The following is a 20,720-nucleotide window of genomic DNA, read 5'->3' as shown; positions in this document are numbered from 1 at the left end:
TGCAGGTTGGACTTGTCTGGCTTAGGACTTTTTAGTGGCCTTCCTCTGGACGTGCTCCAGCAGGTCTATGTCTCTCCACATCAGGATGCAGTACTCCAGGTGAGGACTCACTAGTGCAGCATAGAGGGGCAGGATCCCCTCCCTCGACCTGCTGGACACGCTTCTTTTGATGCAGCCCAGGATATAGTTGGCTTTCTGGGCTGCAAGGGCCCATTACTGGCTCATGTCCACTTGCCATCCGCCAGTATCCCAAGTCCCTTTTGGCTGTGCTCAATCCTTTAGTCCCTCAGTTTGTATTGATAGCGGGGGTTGCCCACCAAATAAATCTTGTGAACATAAGCTGTTAAACATAGCTTTCCAAATGAATACAATAAATTAATTAAAATGCTAGAAAACATCACTAGTCGCTTCCATACTAGAGAATGGTACTTGTGATTTCTAGTTGACTAAGATTTTTGCAATTTCATTTGTGTTGAGAGATTGTACAAAGCCAAAAGAGATGAAAACTTTAACAAGTTACAGTTGTGTATCTGATAACTGTAGTAAATCACATTGATCACAAAACTTCTGTAGGTGAACTTAGCACCAAAAGACATTGTCTACTTTGATGTCTTCAACACCAGGTTTTGATACCTTTGGTTATTCCCCTTAGATGGATATCTCCTAAGCACGGTATGGTGGAAAGCCTTTTGAATACTTAATTCTGCTGTAGGCTATGAAAAATTCTTGGAAATAATTTATTCAACTTCAAATCTGTGAGAATGACTGCTTTGGTGTATAATAGTAAAGATTATTGCCAGTATTGCTATTAAATATAGTTTCTGTTTAAGGAAGGTTCTGACAATGACTTGGCCCTGCCATGCCTAGCACAGTTAGGTGTCATAGTCCTCTGCAAATCTTTGTAAGGGTGATTGCCTAAAAGGTTCTGGAAGGAAAAATGTTCAGAGGTTGTTTAAACTAGTTAAAATTAAACTGTTTGAAAACTAACCCCTCTGATTATTTGTTGTTTGCATGTTTGTTTGTTTGGCATGTGTGTTCTTTAGGATTTATGGGAGATATGTCCTCAGAATGTCATAATCTCCAAATAGATCTGTGTTCTTTTTCAAAACCTAAAACTACTTTGCTCTTTTAGAAGTCTGATGGAAAGAGCTGCATCCTTTTCTTACATTCTTGTTCACTTGTTTAAACATTCATCTGGGTCAGGGCAAAAGTCCATCTGCTGCAGCTCCAAATGAATCAAACCTGTATCTTGAAACACATTAATCTGTCCCTGGTGTCGTAGGGAAAACTTTATCTCACACTTTCATGTTGTTTATATGTTGATCTTCGTGTAACCTTTATGTGACATCCCTGAATTCCCATCAGAAAAGAATGTTATACACTGTGGTGGTGTGGATATGCCATAAGGATTGCTTTTCGTATTAGATGCAGTGGACTCTTCAGCGTACCTCAGTACTTATCAGGGATCAAGCTGTTCTACTAGCATTGTCTACTGACTGTAAGCGTAGATAGAAATGTTAAATCCTCAAGTACATACACTCAAGTTTTTTAATGCCTCATTACTGTTATTTCAAAGTATCCAGTTGTTCTACTGCTTTTTTTTTTGTATTTTTGTATTTTTTTCCCTGGAACTGATATATTAAACACCAAATTGCATTAGAATTATTTTGTAATTACTATGGTCTATATAGGACTATATACTTTTTTCCTAATTTGCTTGTATTTTTCTGAAAGAAGACATAAGATTAACAAAAAATTGTATTTCCTAGTATGATAGCTATAAGTCTTGGAGTATCTACTGTTCCAGGGGATTATTTAGAAAGATTTGTGACCTCTTAGGATGTTTTTAGTAGAGTAGAATTTTATAAACATTGCTGATAACAACAGTGACTATATAACTAATTAGATAGCTTAGAGTACTGACTTTATGTATTGGTTATCTTGTTATGACAGATAATTTATTCTGCTTTATTTTTTTCTGATTCAAAGTAACCATGTGCTGAATGTCTTTTTCTGCAAAACTTCTGAGATTTGTGGACAGCTTGCTTTTACATACTATAAGAGACTCAGTAATAAAGTGCTTTTGAGCTGTTTGTCAAACTATCCCTCTGTTCTTCATCAGGCTATGTGTCTTATTACTTGAAGTTCAGGTTTGAAATCACATGTACACAAGATGTTGAGGAGAAATGAAAAATTCTATCATTTTCTGAAATATTCTTCTTTCTACCCCCTTCATGCCAACTTGCTCTCAGATAAATGTATGTGGCCTTTGAAAAGCAGTGACCTGTTAAGGATTAGTCTAATTTTTCTATAGGTAAAATGTAAAGTTGGAAATCTGAGTGCACATAAAATTTTTAATACAAAGATATATATTTCTATTGAAGTGCCTATTATTTTTCATGAGAAAGCCAAATGCGCCAATTTCCATTTGAAATGCTACTACATTAACTGCGTTAAACTTGTTTTCATTCCTATTTTTAGTTTGAAACTCCTATCTAATTCCTCAACCACTAGTGTAGTCATCATACAAGACCAAGAAGCAAATAGGTAGTATGCTAAGAAATTAGTTGAAAGGTCTCAGCCAGAGGGTTGTCATCAATGGCTCTATGTCCACGTGGAGGCTGGCGATGAGCGGTGTCCCCCAGGGGTCTATCTTGGGACTGGTACTCTTTAAGTATTTTTATCAGTGACGTAGATGATGGGATTGAGTCCACCCTCAGCAAGTTTGCTGATGACACCAAGCTGACTGCTGCAGTTGATATGGCAAAAGGAAGGGATGCCATCCAGAGGGACACTGATAAACTTGAATAGTGGGCCCTTGTGAACCTAATGAGTTTCAGCAAAGCAAAGCACAAGGTTTTGCACGTGGGCTGGGGTAATATACATATATATACAGACTGGGGAAAAGAACTCCTTCAAAGTAGCCCTGCTGTGAAGGACTTATGGGTCCTGGTAGATGAAAAACTCAACGTGAGCCAGCAGTATGTGCATACAGCCTGGAAGACTAACAGTATCCTGGGCTTTATCAGAAAAGGAGTGGCCAGTAGAGTGAGGGAGGTGATTGTTCCCATCTACTCTGCCCTGGTGAGGCCCCATCTGGAGTACTGCGTCCAAGTTTGCGACCCCCAACACGAGAAAGATGTGGAGCTGTTGGAGAGGGTACAGAGGAGGCCAGGAAGATGATCAGAGGGCTGGAGCACCTCTTTTACAAAGACAGGCTGAGGGAGTTGGGCTTGTTTATCACGAAGAAGAGAAGACTCTGGGGAGACATCATTATGGCCTTCCAATATTTAAAGGGAGATTATAAAGAGGAAGGAAATCAACTCTTTACAAGGGTACATAGTGATTGGTCAAGGCGAAAGTATGTTAACCTAAAGGAGGGGAAATTTAGATTAGATGTAAGGGAAGCTTTTCACTGAGAGGGTGGTGAGGTGCTGGAACAGGCTGCTCAGAGGGGCTGTGGATGCCCTGTCCCTGAAGGTGTTCAAGGCTATGCTGGATGGCACCCAGGGCAATCTTATCTAGTACTTGATCTAGTGGTTGGCACCCTTGCCCATGGCAGAGGGGTTTGAACTTGATCCTTGACATCCCTTCCAACCCAAGCCATTCTATGATTCTACAAAAACATAGTCTGGTCAGGGAACAGCCCATAGAGGAAGGAGCTCAGGGTCTCAAGACAGTTGAATTGTAGCTCCTACAGTCCACTTTCCTTCATTTCTTTTCTAGAAAAACTTCAGGGTGAAGTCATGGAAGACAGAACTTCTTCCTATCTAGATATGTTCCCTGGAAAGAGGTGGGTAAAGAACGCTGATAATCTATACTTTCCTTTGAAATAAAATACCTGGGTTACATGAGAGGTAAGTGGTGGTAGAACTTTGCAGAAGATACAATTTTCACAAGATCTTTTTGAAAGAGCTTTACTACTGATAGAGTAATCAGAAATAGTTGAGTAGAAGAAAGGTGGATAAAACATAAGTAATCTGAGAAGAATTAAGGACTTTGTGACAGGAAAAAAGAGAGTGAAAAGTGAAAAGAAAGTGAGAGAAGATTACTGAAGATCACAGGAATTTCGGCAGATTAGAATAAAAGAACTAGAGAACAGTTCGATAGTCAGATGCAAGAGTTTCTATAGCAGCCTTGTGTTTTTACACTTTCTTACAGTGATGACTGGAGGAGGAAGAAAGAGAGAGAAATGGCTTTGGGTGTTTGCACACTTTGGCTTATTCAAAATATTTAACCATTCAGAGTACAGTAAAATACAAGAAACTTCTCATTAAAATGACGGGGGTGTTAGAGATCCCATACACAAGATACTCATGCATCTGTCAGAGTGATTTCAAAATGCTCAGGTGCAGCTAGGATTAAGCCTTTGAAATGTGATGAGAAGATTCCAGGTTTTTAAAGCAAATTCTTATAGTTGTAAAATAAGTAATTAACAATAATGACAAAGCACGTTGTTAATCCAAACAAGGTTAGGAGAGCAAAATAAGACAGTCTTTCTTTCAACATGACCTTTCAATCCGATTGTTCACTTTCTTTCCCCCAATTTTTTTTTTCCAGAACTACTTCAGAAAAGAACTTGAAAGCAAGTGACAGATAAATGCATCTTTACAGAGTACCTTCCTGTTGTGAAACGTTTGATAAATACAGGTCCTGTCTTTGACTTTTTTGAACTCACATAACTTTCCATTCTCTCTCTTGTTGAAGATGTAATGATTAAAAGATTAAAATTCGAAGTGGAAACAATGGTCTTCTTAGAACTTCTTTGAGCTTACAGATGGAAAGATCTGGAGGTATTTATAAATACTTTCTGCAAGAAATACCACTTAGGAATTGAGCTATAAAAATTAGATCTTCTCACACAGTTCCTTTGCAGACACTAAATCTAGCTGATTTACAGTTTGAGTTGTTTCTTGTTGGAAATCCAAAGGAGCTCAAAGGGAGAGAGGAAAACTCGATAAATAATTACATTTTCAAAATGGTTGTGTGCAAAGAATTTATTCTTTCACAGTAAAGGGCCATAAAGAGCATCCTTTAGTACAATGAATTAAATTTCTGTAGTCATACAAAAATCACATTACTGTGTTCCTTTAAATTACATTTCTAAATAAATATTAGTTATCCCCTTTGCCATCCTCCAATAAACTTGAGGCATTTACATCAGAAATGTGAAACTTACTTGAACAAATGGTATTTAAATCATCTGTAGCTTGAGAAACTAATTAGAAAGGAAAGAAGGAGTACTGTTTTGTGGCTGTATTTATAGACCACATTTCCCTTTGCAGTAAACCAAGAAGTTTGTGTCTGCAATGAACGATTATTTAACAAGCTCTTGAATAAAGAGAAATCAGAGATTGCTGCATAAAATATTTTCATTAATTTTCATACGAACTATGAATACAGCGAAGCAATCCAGAGTAGTCACAATCACAAGTCTGAAAAATCATGTTATAGGGGCACAGTTTCACTGTGTACTATGCCACAAGATTATAAGCGGAAATGTGTTGGCTTTGAGGATCACAGGTGACATCAACAAAAAAAATCTGGCTAGAATTAGAAACCGTGCCCATGCTATTACAAAAGGCTATGCAACTATAATCACAATGTAGTAAACTACTGGCATGCTACTCCAGTGACATTTGACATGTAGAAAACTACAACAATCTTGTTTATATCTGCACTATTTTAGAAGAGAGTGGCAAAGTTTGCAGTAAGTACGTATGCACGGTTTGAATGAGTGTTTGCATGTATTATAACGCATGTGCATAAACGTTGGGAAAGGATTTACTGTCCACAAAAATGCACAGGAATGTGTTCTTTTAAACAGCCTACATCTGGAGTGCAACTTAAAAGCCTAAGAAGGATTCATGTAAAGCTTCAGGAAAGAAAGGTTTTTAGAAACCATCATGCTCTCAAAATAAGCGTTAAAATCTTAAGATCAGCCTGAAAAGGAGTAAATAAACATACTTAACTAAGTTGCTGCAATTTAATAGGAAAAGCAACAGAGCAGAAATCTGTAAGACAGTAGAGAGTTATCTAAATGAATAACTTTCATCATCATATTCAAGCTCATCTTCTTCATCGTCCTCCAAAAGTCCATACCTAAATTTACGATAGACTGTGCCATCCTGACCCATATATACAATGTCATCTTCTTCATCATCATCTTCAATATCTCGATCTCTGTATTCAATCACTTGATCTTCCTGATAGCTTGAGCTCTCACGATAATTGCTCACATAGGAAGGAAGGGTTTTGTAGTCATTAGTCAGCTTCTCATACCTACCTTTGCTGACAGTGCGTGGTTTTGATTTTGATTTTCTCCAGATGACTACAATGGCTCCAATGACAAGGATAAGTAAAATGCAGGTAATGACAAAGAAAGTGCTTTTGTTTTTGCTTGCTGGTGGTAGTGTGGTCCTTAATACACAATCATCTGACAACAGAAATTAAAAAAAAAATGAAGTTTAGTGTGTACATGTGAATTAGTGGGTGGATTTTGTTTTAAAAGACTCAGTATGTTTTAACTGTGATGGTATAAGTAAACAAGCAAGGTTGTTGAGACAGCTTTGTTTCTTATTAGACTAGGAGTAATCAGAAAGAAGCTGAAAAGCTAATAGGTAGACAAACACAGTCTTCCTATCTGAGCATAGGCAAGAAATGGAGAATCTCTCCCCCTCCCCAGATATTCATACTTTTCACTATCAGGCACCTGGAAAGACTTGAATATAGGCTGTGTGCTCTGAGTCTGTTTTTCATAATTGTATCAGTTGGCTCTAATAAAAAAATTTTTCCACCCTACAGACCATCAATCGTATAAAACACTGTAGCTATTTTGAAGGTGACAGTATGATTTTTGACTTAGGAGCTTAAATGATGTGTTTCAAATAGCTATTCATCAAAGAAAGCACTTCCCAGTCAACTGTTTTATGAAATGCTTGGCCATTTGGCACAACAGATGGGAATGAGAGAAGGTGGCAACTCGTGCAGCAGTTGCAATTGCTGTTATTTGGGTAAAGTTCTTCCTATTCTAAAGATGGAGCAGTAGAAATACACAATGTACTTGTAGCTCAGCAGCATGTTTTGCTGTTTTCCACTTTTCACCTCTAAACATCAGCTTAGTCAGCCATAACATCAACCAGCAGCATTGCTGCCCCTCAGGATGGTCCTACCTTGTGTTTCACTGCAGTCACAGCACTCTGGGATGCCTGCTGGGTCAGTGTCACTGCAGCAGGGCAGGCAGCGGCCTTCCTCCAGGTAGAGCTGCATGCCAGCTGGACAGATAGTGCAGTTGAGAGGTCCAGGTCCCTTGCACTCTGTGCATGTGCTGTCACATCTCTCACACTTTGTCTCGTCCTCCTACATACACAGAACACAACAAATACACCTTTCTTTTCATCTTCCTTGGCCCTAACCTGACAGCGCTGCTCTACCATTCACTGTGAGTGGTCACATCTGGATGCCAAAGATATCGATGCAAAATACAGTAGGGAGTAGGAAAATTGAAATTTTGCTAATACTTCTTAGGCTTGCACTGATCTGCTTGTAGGAAGATGGATAAAGACTTGTAGGAGCTTAGAGATCTGACCTAGCAAGACAGCTGGCTAGAATGCACTCCGAATATATGCTTTTTGTCCAAAAAGTGTTTTTCTTTTGCTAGTCCTGTAGTAGTAGATTTGTGGCTCTTTGGCACTACTGATGTCAAAACAGCCTTCAAAAAGCGTTCTCAAGAATATAATTGAAAGTACTGAGATGGGAGAAGAAAGTGAAAATATGCTGCGGAAAGAAATTTTTTTTTTTAAGACGAAAAAGATGAGAGAATAAATTCCCTTTCTGATTAGGGAAGGGACAGAAATAAGGAATAAAGCTGGCTGCAAATTCTGTAGCAAAGCAAAATTTTATTAGCTCACATTCGTTCACAGAAACACAGAGTCATAGAATGGCTTGGGCTGGAAGGAAGGGAGGTTAAAGTTCACCTTGTTCCAACTCCCTTCCGCAGGCAGGGCTGCCACCCACTACATCAGGCTGCCCAGGGACCCATCCAAACTTGCCTTGAACATCTCCAGGGACGGAGCATCCACAGCTTCTCTGGGCAGCCTGTGCCAGTGCATCACCACGCTCTGAATAAAATATTTCCTCATAATATCTAATCTAAATCTTCCTTCTTTTAGTCCTGTTGCTATCAGACTGTGCAAAATGCTGGTCTACCCCCTTATTATAAGCTCCCCTTAACTACTGAAAGGCTCCAATGAGGTTTCCTCGAAGTCTACTAAACAAGCCTAACTCATTCAGCCTTTCTTCGTAGGAGAGGTGCTCCAGCCCTCTGATCATCTTCCTGGCTGGACCCTCTCCAACAGCTCCACATTTTTCATGTACTGGGGGTGCCAGGTCTGGACATAATACTCCAGATGGGGCCTCACAAGGGCAAAATAGAGAGTGACAATCTCTTCCTCCTCCCTGCTGGCCACCCCATTTTTGAAGCAGCCCAGGATACTGTTGTCCTCCTGGACTGCAAGCACACAGCGCTAGCTCATGTCCAGCTTTTCATCTACCAGATTTCCAAAGTCCTTTTCAGGGCTGATGAGTTCTTCCAGTCCGTAGACATACCTGGGATTACACCAGCCCAAATGCAGCCTTGTTGATTCTCACTGTGTTCACATGGGCCCACTTTTCAAGTTTGTCCGGGTCCCTTTTGATGATATGCCTTCCTTCTGACATACTCGCTGCACCACCCAGCTTCCTGTCACTTGCAAACTTGCTGAGGGGGTACTCAATCTCACTATCTAGGTCATTGATAAAGATATTGAAGAACACTGGTCCTAAGAGGACAGATTCAAATACTTCACACATTCCAAATAAGACTACTGTTGCTCGTCACTGTCATACCTACTTTGCTGTATTCTGTGAGGCAGTTCAGAGCTTCAGTGTTTGCATTTCCTGGCCTGCTGGGAAATATGAACTGTTTTTTCTGTCCTGGGACCAAGATTACATACCCAGTGTAAGTATCTGAAATGCCAAAAATCTTTCATCAGACTTTATCTTAGACCTGCAGGGCTGCTTGTCCTGAATCTAAGAGCTTGGACAAAATATGGAGAGAAAGCAGCAGGTCTGGAGCTCTGAAGCTCTTGCAAACAACTGTGCACCTCTGTGGTCCTCAGATCTTAGGCTCTTTTTCAGGTTCACAGTTGTGGTGCAGCACCGATATGGGAAATTTCATGCCAGAGACTTCAGGTTACACAGCATCATTTTTTTCTTTTTTTGCGAGGCACTCGGCTCCAGGGCAGACACATTCCACACCAAAGCAAGGAACTGCCTCAGTGGGCAAGGCAGACTCCTCATCAGGGAGCTGCTTGGTGGGCACCATTGCTCTGCGCATGGAGGCAGAGCTCTGATGTGGTGATTCCACATCAACCGAGGAATCTCATTAAAACCAGCGCCACCAGAAAGAGGCAAAGAGTCTTAGTAACTGGGGACTCCTTGCCGGGAGGCACTGAGGCCCCCATTTGCCCCCTGGTAACCTCTCCAGAAATATTTGCTGTCATGCAGGGGTATGCGTCAGAGATGTTAAGAAGACTTTACCACATCTGATAAAACAAGAAGACTGCTACCTGCTTGTTTTCGTTTACATAGGGTCATAGGAGGTTGTAACAAGGAAATTTCAGAATGTTAAAAGGGACTTTGCATCCCTTGGAAAGACATTAAAGGGACTGAGAGCACAAGCAGTGTTCTCCTCTGAACTCCCAGCTGGTGGCTGGGACCTGGAAAGAAGGAGAAGAGTAGATCAGCTAAATTGCTGACTGAGGGGATGGTGTCAGGATCAAGGCTTTGAATACTGAGATCATGGGCAGGCCTTTGAGAGACCAGGTGTGTGGCTCTCAGATGGAATGTGACTGAGCAGATGGGGCAAAAGTTTTCTGGGGAGCAAGCTGGCTGGATTGATTACTACAGCTTTGTCATGGTTTTGTGATTTTTGGTTATTGGTATTCCACATCATAACATCATGTAGTGGATATACCTGGTTCTCAGAAGAGAAGGACTACAGTCCCCACGGCACTTTGCTCCTTTGTTACCATTTTCCAGCCGGAGGGAAAAGATAAAAGCTCACAGTATAAAAACTTGCAGATCACGAGACCTCGTCCCTTTTTCCGCCCATCTCTCGTCTTGGCAGCACCTTGCTCTGCAGCCGTCTTATCGTCGGTAGTAGAGTAAGGCCTACCGTGATTTTGGGACATTCTCTCTCTCTGTATTGGATTTATCAGCTTAAATTGTAATTATATTGTATTATAGTGTGTTGTTTTGCATTCCGATATCTTATTTAGTAAATTAGTTTGTTTCTCCTCAGATTGTTGCCGCTGTTCTTTGCTCTCAGGGCCATCTCCCTACCCTTTTCCCCTTTTCCCTTTTCCCGGGGCGTGGACCCATGGATCCCCTGTCCCCTTTGTCACGGAACCGGGCTGAACGCCTGTAAACCGTTGACAAACTTTAAATTAGATTTGATGGGAAGGGGATGGAGGTCCTTGTGACAGAGAAGTGCCAAGGAATGCTGTCATTTTATGAAACTGTGGGGAAAAACCTCTTAATTGTCCAGTAGAATCTTGTGAGGACTCCTCAGAGAAGGTAACATTGCCAGTAACCTGGCTGAAATCTTCTTGCATCCCTCTGCTTCCCTAAAGTGCCTGTATACCAGTGCATGCAATATGGGAAATAAACAGGAAGAACTGGAGATCTGTGCGGGGTCACAGGGCCATGATTTCATTTGCAATCACGGAAACATGGTGGGACAGTTTACATGACTGGAATGCTGTCATGGATGGCAGGAAAGACAGACTGGTGAGTCGGGTTGGTGGAGTTGCTCTCTCTTTTTGTGAGAGCGCAACTAGAATGTATAGAAATCCACCTGGGGGTGAATGATGAACAAGTGGAGAGCTTGTGGGTAAGAATTAAGGGGTGGCTAACATAAGTGACACTGTTGTGGGTGTGTACTACAGGCCACCTGATCAGGAGGAGGAAGTTGATGAGTCTTTCTACAAACAGCTGAAAGTAGCCTTGCAATCCCCACCACTGATTCTCATGCAGGACTGTAATCATCCTGCTACTTCTTGGATAAGCAACACGGTGGGGCACACACAGTCCAGGTGGTTCCTGCAATGCATTGAAGATAACCTTCTGATTTAGGAGGTGAAGGAGCTGATGAGGGGGGCTGTGCTGCGCTGCTGGACCTTGTTCTTACTAACAAGGAAGGGCTGGTTGGGAATGTGAAGGTTGCAGACAGCTTGGGATGCAGTGATCATGAGATGGTGGAGTTCAGGATCTAGTGTGGAAGAAGAAAAGCAATTACTAGGATTGCTACTGTGGACTTCAGGAGAGCCAACTTTGACCTCGTTGAAGACCTACTTGGAGGTATGCCATAGGCTAGAGTGTTAGAAGGTAAGGAGGCCCATGAGAGCTGGTTGACTCTTAAACATCACTTCTTCCAATCTCAAGATCAGTGCATCCCTAAGAGTAAGAAATCAGGGAAAAGTGGCAGGAGGACTGCATGGATGAGCAAAGAACTCATGGATAAACTAAAAGGAAAGAAGGTCCATGAAATGTAGAAAAAGGGCCTATCCACATGGGAAGAATATAGGAATGTTTTCAGGGCCTGTAGGGATACAACAAAGAAGGCTAAGGCCCTCTTGGAATTAAGCCTTGCAAAGGAGGTAAAGGATAACAAGAAAGGGTTTTTTAAGTATGTCAACAGTAGAAGGAAGACTAGGGGAAATGTGGGTCCCCTACTAAATGAGGTGAGTGCCCTGGTAACAGAGGATGCTGAGAAGGCAGAGATTCTGAATGCTTTCTTTGCTCAGTCTTTAATGCTAAGACTAGCTCTTGGGAATTCTAGACCCTGGACGTAAGAGAGAGAGTCTGGAGAAAGGAAGACTCCCTGTTGGTCGAGGAGGATCTAGTCAGAGAGTGTCTAGCTAAAACTCACACATACAAATCCATGGGTCTCGATGGGATGCACCCATGTGTGCTGAGGGGGCTGGCAGAGCTGACTGCTGAACCTCACTATCATGTTTGAAAGGTCTTGGTGAACGGGAGAGGTGGTTGAAGACTGGAGGATAGCCAGTGTCAGTCATTCCAATCTTCCAAAAGGGCAAGAAGGAGGATGTGGGAAACTGCAGGCCAGTCAGCCCAGTCAGCCTCACCTCCATTCCTGGAAATGTGATGGAACAAATTATTCTGGATACCTTCTCCAAGCAATTGGAAGAGAAGGTTATCAGGAGTATTGGATTTACCAAGGAGAAATCATGCTTGACCAACCTGGTTGCATTCTATGATGTCATCACTAGCTGGGTAGGTAGGGGGAGAGCAGTGGATGGTGTCTGACTTAATTTCAGCAAGGCATTTGACGCTGTCTCCCACAACATCCTTGTAATGAAACTTAGAAAGTGTGGGATAGATGAGTGGATGATGATGTGGACTGAGGAGGGTTGTCATAAGCAGCGCAGAGTCTGGTTGGAGGCCTGTAACTAGAGATGTTCCCCAGGGGTTGGTGCTGGGTCCGGTCTTGTTCAACGTATTCGTCAGTTACCTGGATAAAGGGATAGAGTCCACCCTCAGCAAGTTTGCTGATGATTTAAAGGTGGGAGGAGTGGCTGACACACTGGAAGTCTGTGCTACCATTCAACAAGACCTGGATAGACTGGAGAGTTGGGCAGGGAGGAGCCTGATGAGGTTAACAACAGCAAGTGTAGAGTCTTGCACATGGGAAGGAATAACCACATACATCAGTATAGGTTAGGGGATGACCTGCTGGAGAGGAACTCTGTAGGGAAGGACTGGGTGTTCTAGTGGAGAACAGGTTGGCCATGAACCAGCAGTGTGCCCTTGTGGCCAAGAAGGCTAATGGTATCCTGGGGTGCATTAAAAAGAGTGAGGCCAGCAGGACAAGGGATGTGATCCTGCCTCTCTACTCTGCCCTGGTCAGGCCACATTTAGAATACTGTGTCCAGTTCTGGGCTCCCCAGTTCTAAAAAGACGAGAAGCTCCTAGGAGTCCAGTGGAAGGCTACAAAGGTGATAAAGGGCCTGGAGCATCCCCCGTATGAGGAAAGACTGAGTAACCTGGGTCTGTTCAGCCTGGGGAAAAGAAGACTGAGGAGGGATCTGATAAATGTTTATAAATTTCTGAAGGGAGGTGGGAAGCAAATGGATGAGGTCAGGCTCTTCTTGGTGGTGCATCCGAAGTGGTGTGTAGGACAAGGAATAATGGACTAAAACTTGAATACAGGAAGTTCCATACAAACATACAGAAGAACTTCTTTGCAGTAAGGATGACAGAGCACTGGAACAGGTTGCCAGAGGTTATGGAGTCTAATTCTATGGAGATATCCAGGACCTGTCTGGATGCCTACCTTTGCAACCAGTTGTACCTACTTTACTGGGGGAGTTGGACTCGACAGTCTCTTGAGGTCCCTTCCAACCCCTGCAATTCTGTGATTGTGTGATTCTGTCATCTCCAGCCAGCTGTCTTGTTTTGCTGCTATATTCTTGAACAAACATCTTTGGAAGTCAGTTGGTGTAGAAACTGGGAAGCAGGAGTGCCCAGACTTCCTGCACAGACCCAAACCTGATTGTGGTCTTATTCTATTAAATATACAGCTCTAACTTCAGCCTCTTTGTTCACTAGATTTCTGCTAGCAGAACTGCCAGTCAGGAATGTGATGTGATATACAAACAAATCATAAACAAAGCAGCAGAAATCCCTGAGGAAATCTCCATTATACTAGGATAAATAAATACAAGAAATACTTTTTTTTACTAATATAATTGACTTTGTTCATGTGACTTTGACAGAGTAATATCTTTATATTTACTCTTAGAGAAGTGTTCTATAGTAGAAAGACCCAGAAGGAGAAACAATACTTTCTCTGTCAAAAGAAGAAAAAACTAGGCATTTTTTAAAGCCTTGAAAACTCAGAGAAGAACATCCTGTGTTTGTGCTGTGTTCAGAAGTTAAAGTTCAGCATACTAATCACAGGATTAAATGCAGGATCAAATGCCTATGAATATTACCTCTTGTCCTGGTGCCTCCTGAACTTTGTAGTAACCTACAAAACAGTCTGAGTTGCATATTCCGTTTAACAAAGTGTAGCTCCATACACAAGATGTGCAGCTGAATCCTTCCTTCCCTAAAGAGGCAAATAAAATGGCAACATTAGAACAGTAAAAATTCTCATCTAGCTTAATTTTGAAAATATACTGATCACTACTACCAATGAGAAGGGATACTTGTCAACTTCAAGAATCTGAAGTGGGGAGTCCAGCTTGAAGAAACTGGTATTAAAATGGTATTTAACAACTTATGTGTGATGCTTGAGGTTCGTGTGCCCACAAATTGCATTCCTTATGTGTTTTGATATTCATGAAAATGTGTTTAGGGAATCCATTGTACGGGGAAGCTCAGTTGCATTCAGGAGTATCATTTAGAACGGTGTGTGTTCTGTGACTCTTTCTGAAGGCAGATGCTGCCCACATTGTTTCTGTGAAGCACTGAAATAAGTGGTTTGTCCTACATGTTAAGCTGCATCTGTCTGTTTCCCTCCAACTAGATGTTTTCTTCCATTGTCTGAAAGGAAGGAAATGTAAATGCTACTAGTTCATGTTAGAAAAAGTTAAACAGGTAAAGTTAGCAACCTTCTGTGGCTCAGTGAATTTACTGTGTGGGTTTTCTGGTCTTGAGAAAGAAAGAGACACCACATCACTTTTTCTGTGTGTAAGCAATGCAGATGCATTTCAAAACACCTACAGATTTGTTATTTAGGAGGATGAGCTTATATTTTATCTTTGTAGTAATTACAATAGAAAATCTCTTCTGTAGTATTTATCATGAATAAAGCAAAATTCATGATTAGAAATGGTCTGTAAGTTAAATGACAATATTTTTGTCCCAAATCCAAACTAAAATATTTGTTGTTTATTATAATGCTGTTATGCAATCACATTTTAATGATTCTTGAAGTTGGCTTCACTCTTGGAACTATTTCCACAATTTTAAATATTGTTATGTTGCAGTTAGCTATATGAGCTATCCAATATATCTGCCATCCAAAACAATTGTTATACATTGCGGTATGGGGTAGTGTCAGCTGTGGAGCAGAAGCTGCCAGCTGTCGTCTGATGACACTCATTCCAAGTGGACTAATGCTGCCCCATTCTGAATTGCATACAGTATTATAAAGGGAAATGAGGAAACTGAGAGTGCCATAGAATAAAACATATAGTATCTCAAAACAAACTTGGTAAAATACTTAACTACATTAAAACCAGCAGACATCACACTGTTGTTTTTTCCCCCACACTGAAGATATGCTTTATGGCCTTATTTTAAGTTTTTTAAGTGATGATTTTCTACTCCTTCCTTTACAGATCACAAAGATCTGAGGTTAGATTTAAATCTCTTGGCTTTCACAGAGTAATACATAGGAGGTTAGCTCAAAGATGGAGATATTATTTAGTGTTTGTGCAAGAAGCAGAGTGTAGCTGCATAGGCAACAGAGCCCTTTTATTTTGGAGTGGATGAGCATCTTTGTGTGAGGCCTGGCTGACTGAAAACTTAATTACTGTTGTCAGTTTATTTCTCTTCTCTGGGAACTCACTGTCAGCACTCCCCTGTATGGCTGCTCTCTGCTCAGTGCCTGCAGGCCCCAGGAGGAGCCTGCTGGGAATTCGTATCCTTGCTTTGATCTTGGTCGATTGGTACTTTACAGGCAAGGTGTCAACATGAAGCAGCCAGATGAGTGAGTAACCCTGGGGTATAGGAGAAGCTAGCAGCCCCTGAGGAGGTCTTGGCTGCCTGCTGTGGACAGAGATTATTGATGGCTGGTAGGGTTATGCACAGCACGCCTTTGTGTTGTGTATTTACAGATCTGGGAGCAGAGGGATGAAAAGAAAGGAGACAGAGGTGCCTGGGTAATCCTGGCAGGTGTTTTGATAATCCTTTTTATGTTGCCAAAGCAGAGTGTATACTTTTACCTTCACAAGTTCGGCAGGAAGGGTGGCATCTTTCACAGACGTTGTCATCCTTGTTTTCATAGTAATATTCAGGACAAGAGCTAACACATTTGTTCTTGGAGTGCAGCAGGTAGAAGTATGTATCGCAGAAAAGGCAGTCTGTTGGTTGGGGTCCCATGCACTCCTTACAGCCCTTGTGGCAGCGCTCACATGACCCAGTGGAGTTTTGTGCAAAATAGCTGAAACAGATGTGATAGTTGTGGCTTTGCAAAATGTCTAACAATGGCAGGAAAACCAGAACGTCCTTCATCATGAGCTCTTACTCTGATTATATGAATATATAAAAGTGATATTGATGTGATCACAGGAAATATTTGCAGTCCCAATGGAAACAGAATGAATTTCTTTGGCCATTGGAATTCAGCTATGAAGCAAGTCTTTGTAAAATCGAGAGTATATAAAGAAAGGCTTTTTAAAATTGAAGATGAATTCATGTACAAAATAAGCATGATCTAGGCAGGGCCCAGAAAACATAAGCTCCATTTTGATTTTGCCAGAGATGTCTTGTGAGATATTGGTTAAGAAATGAGTTTCTCACTACTCTGATGACATGCTGTCATGGAAATTCACCAATTTTGTGTTTTCTTTCAATCCACAAACAGGTTTAGTCAGAGGGCTCCAAGAGAGGGATGATTGGTTCGCATGAGTTGTGCAGACAGAGGAAAAAGGGGAAGAGCTGCACTGTGGCTGTGTTGAGATATGGCCATTACAGACTTCCAGTTTAATAGGATGATAACTGAATTTGAATCCAGCATGAGTGTATTACTGCAAAATTAAATGGACCTGAGCCACAAATCATAAGTCCAATTTCCAGATGTAAATTTCTGTGACATAGTCACAAGAGCTAATTGAATTCATATTTTGAAATTAAATGTACTCATATTAATGAAGATGCTGCCCAGGAGTTGTACCACTCAGTTAAAAGATGTTTTTATGGTTGGTTTTATTATAATCAATTATAAACATTTTCTTAATGCTAAACAAAAGTAATCTCATCTAAACTTCAAGTTAGGTGGAACCTGCAAGGGTGCCTGCCTCCTGTGCTCAAGCTGATAACTTACAGTATTTATTCTGCTTCACAGTCTTCTGTGTAAATGTAACCTAAGAGCATCCTCAGAGTGTGAGAATGACCATGTCATGTCAGCTGGTCCCAGTTTAGGAGCAAACATTCTAGTTTTATACCGTGAGGGGAGGTTTTCAATCACCTCTGTACTGGAAAAATGTAAGACGTTTTTGCTGGAAATGAAATACAATTCTATATGACTCTAAAATAAATAGGACAGAAGCAACCTAATTTCTCAAAGTGCTCTCTGTGATGTAGCTCTTAGCTAAAGACATTGGAGCTTACCCTGTTGGACACTGGTTTACGCATCCTTTTCCTTGTCTGTACAAGCCTGGTTTACAGGAAAGGCACTGTGAGCTGTGTTTTCCACTGCAGGTGGCACAGGTGAAGTGGCATGGGGAACACCGTCCTTCGTCACTGTCAGCATAGTACCCAGCTGGGCATGTTTCAACACATGTTGTATCTGCACAGACAGCAGTGAGGAATAGCAGGTCATCGTCAGTATTTGCTGCTATAAAATAACTTGTAAAGCATGCCTAGAGTAGACTCTAACAGGAGATGCTGTTAACGCTTGTACCAGAGCAAGAAAAGGGAATGCTGGGGCATAGTAACTTCTTGTAAGTCTTTTCAGTTAAGTCGTCCTCATTTCTGTACTGCATGTTCATTAGCAGGCTCTTAAATATGTAGCACGTAATAATGAGCAGGTGTGATTTCCTTCAAAACACACGCAAGAAGGAATAATAATGAAGATGCCTTCTATAGGCATAAACATTTCCCGTAGTTTTTCACTCTTAAAAGCATCAATATCATTGCATTCTGTGTATACGATGAATCTGATGCTAAATTTGAAATTTAGTGACTTTTATTTGCTGATCTTTACCCCTATGTGTAGCTGCTGCTTTGTGTTAACGGGAATGAATGTCTCCAATACTGCCAAACATACCATGTACATCACATTGTTTGACTGAAATATCAGAGGGTAATTAGCAGGTAGGAATCTGGAATAAGAAGCTATGACTGATTCAAATAACTGCAAGCATGTCAAGCTAAGAGAGCAGTGATTACTTAACTAATTAGCTTAGTACTCATTATCTAGCTTCACAGTTTTGATGCTTAAGATTAGGGAAATGAAGATACTTCCTTTTTTTTTTTTTTTTTTTACCAGTAGTAATTGTGCAAAACAATTGCATGTGTTGATATAAAACACAGATCTAATGCAAGGCATTCAAAATTTAAGAATGCAACATCTGCATCAGGTTAGACTCAGACATCTTGGGGTCAGTTTCACTTCAGGCTTTCTATATGTGTTTCAGGCATGAAAGATAATTTTAATCAGTTTCTCTACAACTAATTTTCTAATTTTTTTCTGAAAAAAGATGCAGAAAATTGAAGTTTAAGATTTAAAATTTTATACTCTTTAACAGTTTGTTCCTGAGACAGCAGTCTTTTACTTCAAGTCAGAAAAGTAAAGTAGTTTTACATCTCAGCCATCCACTTGAGACTGGCCTTGTGATCCAGGAACAATTTTTAACATTTCTACTTAAGTATTTCTCTGCTCATCAGATTTCTGCAGGGATTAAACAGGTCAACATGAAAACTGTGATCTCTTTGTGCATACAGAAAGAAAAGATAAGATTGTCCCTCTCCTTCCGTTCTTTATAGGAAGCAACAGTGACAGTAATTATGAAGTGAATTAAAAAAAAAAAAAAAACATTTTGTTTAGCTATGGGATTTGTTGCTACTTAGAAGTCTTCCTTTGGCCCCAGTGAGTGGCTGACCCAGAATGACGATTTTTCCCTGTCTTTCAAAGTGTTTCCAGGTAGCCCTGCAGGAAGTAGCTATCACTGAGCAAGTTATCTACTTGTCAGGCCAACTTTGCAATATTTAGATAGTCTAAAGCAGTTCTAAATGTTTTATGAATGTCACATAAGCTTGTTTATTTCATGCTGCCAGTGTGGAATAAAGCCTTTAAGCAGGAGAAAGACACTTACTGAAAAGATACTGGTTATTTGCACAGCTAATACACTGGTGTTCAGTTGGTCCTGAGCAGTGAAAACATTTCTTATGACAAGTTTTGCAGGTCTCAGTTTTCTCATCATAGTACTCGGTGCGAGAGCAGTGTCCGGATAGCATGCAGTGCCCGTTATGATTCAGAGTCAGGCCATTTCTGCACGTAAGGCAGGCAGTGGAAGAAGAACAAGTCTTGCATGTCCTATTGCATGCTGAAATGGAGAAACAGTAGGAATGTAACCATATCTTGCTACATTTCAGATTATTATTTCAGTTTAAATTTTGCAAGGAGCAGCCTCCATTTCAGAGTGAGAGGCTGAGGGAAATAGAGAAAAATCTCTGCATAGTCAAACCATTCACCATTTTTGGTGTTATGCAACCAGTTTCCTTTTGCACTGACTGAGTAGTGATTTTCAACATACTGTCTACAGCAACACTCAGCACTTTACCAGGGTGGTTGTTCATTACAATAAACACATTCTAGTTTTGCTGCCTTCCTCTCTGGACTTTCTCTAATTTTTTCAGCCTTTGTTATCCCCTCCATTTCCAGGACGCTGATAGCCATAGTCAGCAAGGGCAGGTCCTTTTGAAATAGTCTTTGGCTAGTCTACTTCTGTCTTACTGCCATTCTGGAGAAAACAGCAGCTACCAACCTTGACAATCTTCAGTCTCTTCTTCATAGTAAGTCCCTTCAGGGCACTCTTCAAAACACATGCCATCATAGAGGACAAAGTAGCTGATGGCACACTCAGTACAGTCATCTGAGTCTGGTCCATTGCAGTCCTTGCAGTCTCCATGGCAGGGAAAGCAGTGCTTGTCTTCAGCATAGAATTGGGAAGGGCAGTCCTCTACACACTTCCCTTTGTGCAGGAAGAACCCATCCTCGCACTCTACAGAGAACAACAAACAGGGTAAGCAAAAGTCCAAATGCTGACTTCATTATGTGAGGGAACAGTGTATGTCATAACAGGAGATAAGCAGGCAGCTTGGGAAGGTAGTACTTTATCTTCTAACTCTTCCCCTCCAACTTGCCCATCATAGCCTAGCTCTCATGAAGCTTCTTCTGTTTTATATAGGGTCTGAGAAGCCAAATCAGCTGTTCATTTTTGTAGATAATAACAAAACCATCCTGCCACTGTATAGTGGTGGACATGGTTTCTCATTTCTGAACTTTTGTTTGATATTGTATGAATCTGGTTGAAATATTTGGTCAGAATGTTTGGCTAGAGCGTGGGTTCAGATGCTAACTTTGTTATGAACACTTGGTTTAACAGTGTTGTTCATGATTTTCTTTTTCCTCCATGTTTGTGTTTCCAGAATAATTTGCTAAGTATTAACTATCCTGGAAATATTTTGGTGTGCATTCAGACTCATCAGCACACTGAAGCTTTTCCTAGTCATGCGTTACTAGATAATGTTTTATTACAGAGGTTTCATTCTCTGCCGTGAGTAGTACTGCCAAGAGACCTAAAGTTCAATCAAGCTAGGAAAGAAGCATTTTGTATTTCACAGTGGTGTGCATATGTATTTAGGTATTAAGATGTGAATACTGTAAGCCAGCATCAAACCAGTATAAATCTCTAAAGGAGCAA

At 41.0% G+C, this 20,720-nt stretch overlaps 1 protein-coding gene across 2 annotated transcripts in view; it reads right to left on the bottom strand.

Moving 5' to 3' along the window:
* The window catches only part of PCSK5 (proprotein convertase subtilisin/kexin type 5), a 261,474-nt gene continuing 245,736 nt past the window's right edge, over nt 4,983-20,720 (bottom strand). For both annotated transcript variants that reach the window (XM_021380737.1, XM_021380738.1), the window contains 7 exons: nt 19,782-20,018; nt 19,110-19,340; nt 17,404-17,581; nt 16,017-16,234; nt 14,058-14,173; nt 7,173-7,359; nt 4,983-6,436 (listed from right to left, as the gene is read on the bottom strand). In XM_021380737.1, coding sequence (XP_021236412.1) covers nt 6,033-6,436; nt 7,173-7,359; nt 14,058-14,173; nt 16,017-16,234; nt 17,404-17,581; nt 19,110-19,340; nt 19,782-20,018 — 1,571 coding nt within the window. In that variant the 3' untranslated portion in view covers nt 4,983-6,032. The remainder of the gene's footprint in view (nt 6,437-7,172; nt 7,360-14,057; nt 14,174-16,016; nt 16,235-17,403; nt 17,582-19,109; nt 19,341-19,781; nt 20,019-20,720) is intronic.

The sequence above is a fragment of the Numida meleagris genome, chromosome Z, assembly GCF_002078875.1.
Source record: "Numida meleagris isolate 19003 breed g44 Domestic line chromosome Z, NumMel1.0, whole genome shotgun sequence".
Taxonomy (NCBI): domain Eukaryota; kingdom Metazoa; phylum Chordata; class Aves; order Galliformes; family Numididae; genus Numida; species Numida meleagris.
Note: the sequence above shows the minus strand (reverse complement) of the source record. Positions and strands in the feature narration are given on the sequence as shown.